The sequence below is a fragment of the Lycium barbarum genome, chromosome 1 (assembly GCF_019175385.1).
Source record: "Lycium barbarum isolate Lr01 chromosome 1, ASM1917538v2, whole genome shotgun sequence".
NCBI classification, from domain to species: Eukaryota; Viridiplantae; Streptophyta; class Magnoliopsida; order Solanales; family Solanaceae; genus Lycium; species Lycium barbarum.
Window position 1 is genome coordinate 161,151,783 of NC_083337.1, and position 8,895 is coordinate 161,160,677.

The following is an 8,895-nucleotide window of genomic DNA, read 5'->3' on the forward strand; positions in this document are numbered from 1 at the left end:
ATGTGAACAAGTATTTGCTTTTAGGCAAGGAACTAGTAAGGATGGTGGAACGGGTACACTAAATGGTCATATGAGATAGAAACATATGGATGTTTGGAGAGAGCAAACGGGTTCAAATGTGGGGGGTATTCAAATGACGATAGACCCACGAACCGGTAAAATTTTTAAGTATGACAAGAAAAAAGAGCGTGTAGAAATAGCTAAAATGGTAGCTTATGATTGTTTACCATTTTCCTTTCCTTCGGGTTTGGGGTTTGTTACTTACATTCAACGTTGCTATTTTTGATATGACAACAAAATTTAATAAGTATTTTTTTCCCATCCCAACTTTATTTATATTGGGTTCTCTTTTAAATCCTTGTTTAAAAGTGTCTTATACTAGAGCATTGGTTGGTCAAATTTATACATTTTTAGAAATTAAAGAGGGAGTTCAATCATTTTTAGCTGAAGCCAAACTCGCAATTGATGACGAGTTTAGAAAAGTTTTTACTCATTATTCTAATTTGGAAGAACATGCTACACTCGTTGCTCCACGCCCTACTACTTCTCAAAGTAGCAAAAAGGGCTTATCGGGTTTGTCGCATTTAAAGGTTTTACATTCACAGCCAACTCCTTCTTGTAGTGCAAACTTTGATGAATATAATTTTTATTTGATGCAGCCAAATGTCGATATCAAGGAACTAGATGAGTTGGACGTCTTAGCATGGTGGAAGAAATACAAGGCAAGTCATCCGATACTCTCAAGAATGGCTCGAGATATCCTTAAGGTTCAAGTATCAACCGTGACTTCGAAGAGTGCATTTAGCCAAGGAAGACAACAAATTGGAGACCATAGACACTCATTATCCGGCTTTAGCTTGCAAGTACTAGTGTGCATTCGCCATTGGATTAGATCGGAGCGACGCAACCAAAACTTAGAAGCGGAGGAAGGCGAAGAGGAAGAGATTGAAGATTTGATAGCAAGTGGACCGGACCAAATGGAAGACTTTGAAGATATCTCCATGGCCGAATATGATATGGGGGAAATTAACCAAATGATTGAGAATTTGTGATTTTATTATTCTACTATTTCTTTGCAACTCATGTATTATTTGCAAGTTAAAAAAAAATACAACTTGCAAATAAATGTTATCCAAGAATGAATAAAATATATGGTTCATTGAGTTTTTTTCTATTTACTTGTGTTCATATTTTTACTTATATTAAGTTAGGAATATACCTAAAATATACTAAGAATATACTTATAATATACATCTACTTAAATTAAAAACTAGAAAGTTATATACTTGAAAAATAACTAAAATATACTAAGAATATACTTATAATATATATATATATATATATATATATATATATATATATATATATATATATATATATATATATATATATATGTAAGTTATATAACCTAAGTATATTGATATATATATAAGTATATTCTTACTATATTTTAGGTATATGTAGTATAACTTAAGCATATAACTTAATATATATATATATATATATATATACATACATACATATATAGTATATATGTATGTAAGTTATATAACCTAAGTATATTGATATATATAAGTATATTCTTACTATATTTTAGGTATATGTAGTATAACTTAAGCATATAACTTAATATATATATATATATATATATATATATATATATATATATATATATATATATATATATATATATATATATATATATATACATACATACATATATAGTATATATGTATGTAAGTTACATAACCTAAGTATATTGATATATATAAGTATATTCTTACTATATTTTAGGTATATGTAGTATAACTTAAGCATATAACTTAATATATATATATATATACGAATTTATAAACTTAGAAAAAAATTAAACTATAAATAACTTAAGTTATAATATCAACAACACAATAACAAGCCAGTATAATCCCACCATGTGGGGTCTGGGGAGGGTAGAGTGTACGCAGACCTAACCCCCACCTTGAAAGGTAGGGCGGCTGTTTCCGAAAGACCCTCGGCTCAAAAGAGGAGAACAAGAGAGGAAAAACAAGACAAAAGGTTAGATAGGACCAAGCATATCGAAAACAATAAGAAAGCAAGGAATAACAAAAGCGAGAAAGTCATGGTAGAACAGTTCAGAAAGAAATGAGCATTAACTACTATAGATAACTAAGATAACCAAAGTACAACAACCCAACAAATATAAGCAGCAATCCAATGCAGAAATCAAATGGCAATAAACAAATGAGCAAAACTACAACTACTATGGTGAAAGGATTAGTCACCTAGCCTTCTATCCTAATCTGAGTCCTCCACAACCTCCTATCTAAGGTCATGTCCTCGGTGAGCTGAAACTGTGTCATATCCTGTCTAATCACATTTCCCCAATACTTTTTCGGCCTCCCTTTGCCTCTCCTGAAACCGTCCATAGCCAACCTCTCACACCTCCGCACTGGGGCATCTGTGTCTCTCCTCTTCACATGCCCAAACCATCTCAGCCTCGCTTCCCGCATCTTATCTTCCACCGATGCCACTCCCACGTTGTCTCAGATATCTTCATTCCTAATTCTATCCCTCCTAGTGTGCCCACACATCCACCGCAGCATTCGCATTTCCGCGACTTTCATCTTCTGAACGTGAGATTTCTTGACTGGCCAACACTCCGTCCTATACAGTAAGGTCGGTCTAACCACCATTTTGTAGAACTTGCCTTTAAGTTTTGATGGCACTTTCTTATCACACAGCACTCCGGAGGCGAGCCTCCATTTCATCCACCCTGCACCAATACGATGTGAAACATCGTCGTCGATATCCCCATCTCCCTGTATAATAGACCCAAGATACTTGAAACTTCCTTTCTTTTGAATGGCCTGGGTACCAAGCCTCACTTCCTCGTCAGCCTCACGCGGTAGGCCACTGAACTTGCACTCAAAGTATTCTGTCTTGGTCCTACTCAATCTAAATCCTTTAGACTCCAACGTCTGTCTCCAGCCCTCCAGCTTATCGTTAACTCCGTTGCGAGTCTCGTCAATCAGTACTATGTCATCCGCGAACAACATACACCAAGGCATCTCACCTTGTATTTGTCGCGTCAATTCATCCATCACTAGGGCGAATAGAAACAGGCTAAGAGCTGATCCCTGATGCAACCCCATCATAACAGGGAAGTGCTCCGAGTCTCCTCCTACCGTCCTTACCCTGGTCTTAGCTCCATCATACATGTCCTTTATCGCTCTAATGTACACCACAGGTACACCTTTAGCCTCCAAGCATCTCCATAGGACCTCTCTTGGCACTTTGTCGTAGGCCTTTTCTAGGTCAATGAATACCATGTGCAAGTCCCTCTTCCGCTCCCTATACTGCTCCACCAATCTCCTTACAATATGAATGACTTCTGTAGTCGAGCGCCCCGGCATGAATCCAAACTGGTTCTCTAAAATAGACACACCTCTCCTCACCCTCATTTCCACCACCCTTTCCCACACTTTCATAGTGTGACTTAGCAGCTTGATACCTCTATAGTTGTTGCAGCTTTGAATGTCACCCTTGTTCTTGTACACGGGAATCATTGTACTCCACCTCCATTCTTCCGGCATCTTCGCTGTCTTGAAAATGACATTAAACAACCCAGTCAGCCACTCCAAGCCTACCCTGCCTGCATTCTTCCAAAATTCCCCAGGAATCTCGTCAGGTCCGGTCGCTCTTCCCCTGCGCATCCTACGAACAACTCCCTTAACCTCCTCAACCTTTATACTCCTACAATATCGAAAGTTGCGACGCCTATCCGAGTGCTCCAAGTCTTCCAACACAATGTCTCTGTCCCCTCCTTCGTTCAAGAGTTCATGAAAGTATGACTGCCATCTCTGTCTAATGCGAGATTCCTGTACCAACACTTGGCCATCCTCGTCCTTGATGCACTTCACTTGATCCAAGTCGCGTGTCTTCCTCTCTCTCGCCTTGGCGAGCTTGAATAGCTTCTTATCCCCACCTCTGTCCTCTAGTTCTGCATAAAGGCGTTCAAAGGCAGTCGTTTTAGCCGCCGAAACTGCCAACTTCGCCTCCTTTCTCGCCATCTTATACTTTTCCCTGTTCTTCCGCTTCTCTTCATCATCCTTGCTATCTACCAACTTCACATATGCCTGCTTCTTTGCTTCTACCTTCCCTTGGACTTCTCCATTCCACCACCAATCCCCTCGGTGCCCACCACGGCGGCCTCGTGAGACCCCAAATACCTCTCTAGCTGCTTCTCTAATGCAACTGGCCGTCCTATCCCACATACTGCTCGCATCCCCCCTGCTATCCCACGCTCTCATAGCTATCAACTTCTCCCCCATCTCTAGGGCACTAGACGGAGTCAAACTTCCCCACCTAATCCTCGGTCGGTCATCCACGACCCTCTTCTTCTTTTTCCTTCTTATCTCCAAATCCATCACCAATAGCTTATGTTGGGTCGTAAGATTCTCACTCGGTATGACCTTGAAGTCCTTACAGAGGCCTTTATCATCTTTTCTAAGAAGCAGAAAGTCTATTTGCGTCGCAGCCACCGAGCTACGGAAGGTTACCAAGTGCTCCTCCTTCTTCGGAAAACTCGAGTTGGCTACCACCAATCCAAAAGCTTTTGCGAAATCCAGGAGTGAGACTCCTCCACCATTCCTGTCCTCGAAGCCAAATCCTCCATGCACCTCGTCATAACCCCTCGAAACAGACCCAATGTGCCCATTGAATTCTCCTCCTATGAATAACTTCTCAGTAGGCGGTATATTTACCACCACTTCGTCCAAGTCCTCCCAAAAGCGCCTTTTTACCTCCTCGTCCAAACCCACTTGTGGCGCGTAGGCACTAATAATGTTCAAGGTGAACCCTCCAACGACTAGCTTAATCGCCATCATCCTGTCATTGATCCTCCTAACCTCTACCACCTGATCTCTAAGCTCACTATCTACTAAGATCCCTACCCCATTCCTATACCTCGACTTGCCCGAGAACCAAAGCTTGTACCCGTCCACCTCCTTAGCTTTAGGTCCTACCCATTTAGTCTCTTGGACGCAAGCTATATTAATCCTCCTCTTCTTAAGAATCTTAACTAACTCTATGGACTTTCCCGATAAAGTCCCAATATTCCAAGACCCTACTCTCAACCTAGAAGCTCCCTCAACCCCCTTAGCCCCCCCAAACCTGGCCCCCGATCCCAACCGAGAACATGACCCTAGTCTACCATCCCTCACCAAAGCCAGTAAAACAAATATATGCTAGTGAAAGGTTAATCTAAGACAAACGAAAGGTCAATACTAAAGCACAAGTTAGCAATAGTCTATAAGTAGTGAAATATGCGGAGCAGGCAAAATTTATAAGGCTAAAAGACCGGAAATGGGCTATTGGAGGTACTAACTCCAAGTAAATAAAAACATGTTCACCACCGAGAAACCTCTGTTCGCCGCCGAAAATGTTGCTCTCTGCCGGAAAATACTGTTCACTGGCCGGAATCACTGTTCACGACCGGAATCACTGTTTGAACCGGACCGGTTCCGGTTTTTTAATCGGAAACCGGCCGGTTTGTTAACCGGTTACCGGTCCGGTCCGGTTCAAACCGGTTAACAGGTTTATTTGGGTACATATTCAAGCATTGCAAGTGTTCATTTTCTTAACAAGAAGTTGGTGTGTGATAAATACTCCTTCATTCTTAATTAGAGGTCTAGGTTTCAAGTTTTAAGGAAATACAGTTACCTAATTGGTAAGGAGTGTTATATCCCCTAAAGTGAGATTTACTGGTGCAAATTCCAACGAAAATCAAGTCCCAAAATGGATACAACTCGGGTGGCACAACAAAAGAAAATGTTCATTTTCTTGTTCTTGGGTGCAAACGCTCATGTTCGAGAAGAGGGGTCCATAAAAGTGAGACCTAGTTCAAATGTTCAACTTGAGTCGAGTATAACTATTAGGTTATGGGATGATCCATTACTCAAACTATCCTGATTAAAGCAAATTAAATTAATTTTGCATAGTTTTGGTTAGGAACTATGTAGTGACTCAATCAGTTCTATTTTATTTATCCAAACTTGAACAGACGCACCCAATATTTTCGCCCTTTGACTATTAAATTTGTGTTTTGATCTATCTAACAGCCCATCCAACGCATGTTCATGTTGAGCTGGGTAGGTTTAATTATGACCGACTGATTGATTAATCGATCTTGACCCAAAAACATTTAGTATATACTTGTTAGATCTTAAACCATTATTGGACCAACCCTCTCAACAAGATCAAACTTGAGCTAATTCATGACACTCCTACCCTGTATTCATTTGGCTGTTTAATCTCATACATCTAAAGTTATCCCCATATGTTAAGCAATTAAGTGTAACCCAATCAACTTTACCTCATAATTAAGAAGAAGTTAACACTTAAAATTAAATGTATAACATGATGGACATAACTAATGAACGTAACGTAGAATATGAGGACTTTTACTCAACAAGCCTTTCGTATCTTGATCATATCAGAAACCATTCGACCAGCTGTTGGCAGTCCTCATCCTTAACATGATGTGCTACATCAAAAAAGAAAGCATACATATACAACAAAGAAAATTCCACCATACATACATTACTTAATATAGGTTTAGTAACTTAAATAATTAAAAGATGCTAAATTGTGAGCTTATAGAATCTTGGCTCTATCAGCTTCCTTCTGCTACCATCTCATTTGTCACCATGGGCTTTCATCCCCTCTCCTAAAAAAAAAAAAAAAGAACCAATTTCAGATTTCTAGCCTGTTTGGCCAAGCTTATTTTTCCCCCAAAAGTACTTATTTTTTCAATAAGTGCTTATTTTAAAAAAAGTGAGGTGTTTGGCCAAAATTTTGGGAGAAAATAAGTACTTTGGGGAGTAGCAGAAGCAGTTTTTCAGAAGCTAAAAAAATAGCTTTTGCCCAAAAGCACTTTTTTTAAAAATATACTTAAAATCACTTTTTAAAAGCTTGGCCAAACACTAATTGCTGCTCAAAAGTAATTTTTAAATTAATTGACCAAACACAAACTGCTTTTAGCCAAAAGTACTTTTTAAAATAAGTTGTTTTTATAAGCTTGGCCAAACAAGCTAGACTGTAATTGACAGAAGATCATGTTGTGACTTGTGAGGGAATTAAAGCTGTGAGTCAGTGAACAATTATACCATATTTGTGATGACTACAAAGTGCTTGGTTTACCATTTATGAGAATGTTTATGCCTAAATAAAATGTAACACTATGTACTACATTATCAAATTCAGTTTTATCAGCATGAAGATTGGCATTCCTTCTAACAAAAATAGTAGGAGTAGTAATCTGAATCATGAAGTGTGTGCTTTAACTAGTAAAACATAGAACTAATATAATCTTACCAAAAGATGTGGTGGAAGCAGAAGAAGGAAGTTCCACGAGTTCACTGAGCTGAGAATACATATGATTGATGAACTTTAGGGACTCAAAGTGAGGTTCCTCCATTGCTTCTTTTAGCTTGCTCAGAGCCACACAATATGCTTCCTGTCCACATAATAATTTATCCTTAGCTTACTACAGACCTAAAAACCTTAGTATATAAGATATAGTAATTGTTTATACAATTAGGCCACGTTATCAAGTGATCATCTGAGAGATAATATCCGCAGGGGCAGAGCTATAGGGGTTATAGAAGAGAGTTCATCTGAACCCCTTTGCCGGAAAATCAGTGTATAGAAGGTCAACATCCTCAGTGAATATCATGCCTCCACCACTGAATATATAGTCCATAAAATGGGATTATAACTTGAAAAATAGTTGGGCGAACTGTTGCAGTTTTTATATACATATATATAGTAATGATTCTCAAACTTGGAAAAAGGAAAAAGAAAGTTAATGTTACCATGAAGTTGTCCAGTTCAGCAGGTTGATCCATTGTGAGTGAGCTGAACTTATTGTTCAATTCTGCTTGATCCATTGTGCGTGTGATAGGTTTCTTATACTTTGACAACTTTGCTTCAGCTTTTTCAATTTCAGTCTCGCTGATGCCCAAACAAACCTGCTAATTATAACTCACAGCAAAATTTTACAGGAGTTTAGGTGAGAAATTGAAAATTATTACAGTAGGTTTTGAAGATGGAAACAACACAAGAAAAAGATACTCATAATGGAACAATTCATGCAAGTAAATGCATTTATATAAAAATAAAAATACCTTCAAACAGTCCAAGTGAGTCTCAACCAAAAGATCATACAAAGAGTGGCAAGAAATTTTCCTCTTAATTTCTTCTTCATTATCTTCTTCCACAGATTCACCTGATCTAAAACTACAGTAATACCCCTTTTCTTCCTCTCCATCTTTAAAATTGTCACTTTTTGTCTCCATGTCCAATTATGTAGAACCTAAAATCTAAAACTATACAAAAATGCCACAGCTCAATAGTCCACTTTTATAGATGGAAAGAAGTAGGGTTGCTTGAAATGACTAGTTATAGGAAAAAAAGGGAATATAGCAAATTATATAAAGCTCCAAATATTTGGAAGCAACTGATTGACCCATGCATGCACGACCTATTCTATCAGTCAGAAAGGCAACACACTCCTATCCTATCATATACAGAGAGAGAATATGACTTTTTTTCTGCCTTCATATTTTTATCTCTTTTTTGCACTGTCGAAAGGAACATTTCATAGGCTTCTTGGATTCTGGACACCTTTGATAGTACTTAGAGCCTGTTTGGATGGGCTTACGCGGGTAGTCTAACTTTTTTTTTTTTTTTTTTGCTTATAAGCTGTTTTCAGCTTATAAACTGCTTTAGATAAGCTAAGTCAAATGGGCTCAATTATTTTTTTGAGCTTATTTTAAGCACAAAATGATTTTAAGCTGGCCAGCCAAACACTCAAAAAAGCTGAAAACAACTTAT

General features: G+C 38.2%; 1 protein-coding gene across 2 annotated transcripts; it reads right to left on the reverse strand.

The window, feature by feature from the left end:
* Positions 1-6,459: 6,459 nt before the first annotated feature.
* LOC132625948 (homeobox protein knotted-1-like 8) lies at positions 6,460-8,525 on the reverse strand. 2 transcript variants are annotated; one of them, XM_060340624.1, is made up of 4 exons: positions 8,187-8,525; positions 7,875-8,033; positions 7,375-7,516; positions 6,460-6,727 (listed from the first exon to the last, which is right to left on the reverse strand). In XM_060340624.1, exons 1-4 carry the CDS (start codon positions 8,355-8,357, stop codon positions 6,696-6,698), a joined length of 504 nt encoding a protein of 167 aa, XP_060196607.1. In that variant the 5' UTR covers positions 8,358-8,525; the 3' UTR covers positions 6,460-6,695. The 2 variants fall into 2 exon arrangements, with proteins under 2 accessions (XP_060196607.1, XP_060196613.1); XM_060340630.1 differs by having other exon boundaries at positions 7,875-8,030; positions 8,187-8,522.
* Positions 8,526-8,895: the final 370 nt, after the last annotated feature.

Bases quoted from the DNA above. Each gene is read 5' to 3' on its own strand.
- LOC132625948 (XM_060340624.1), bottom strand. From the start codon at position 8,357: ATGGAGACAAAAAGTGACAATTTTAAAGATGGAGAGGAAGAAAAGGGG. The intron at 8,034-8,186 runs GTATTTTTATTT...AGTTATAATTAG, and splicing joins CTCACTTGGACTGTTTGAAG to CAGGTTTGTTTGGGCATCAG. The intron at 6,728-7,374 runs GTAAGATTATAT...TTTTTTTTTTAG, and splicing joins TGCTTCCACCACATCTTTTG to GAGAGGGGATGAAAGCCCAT.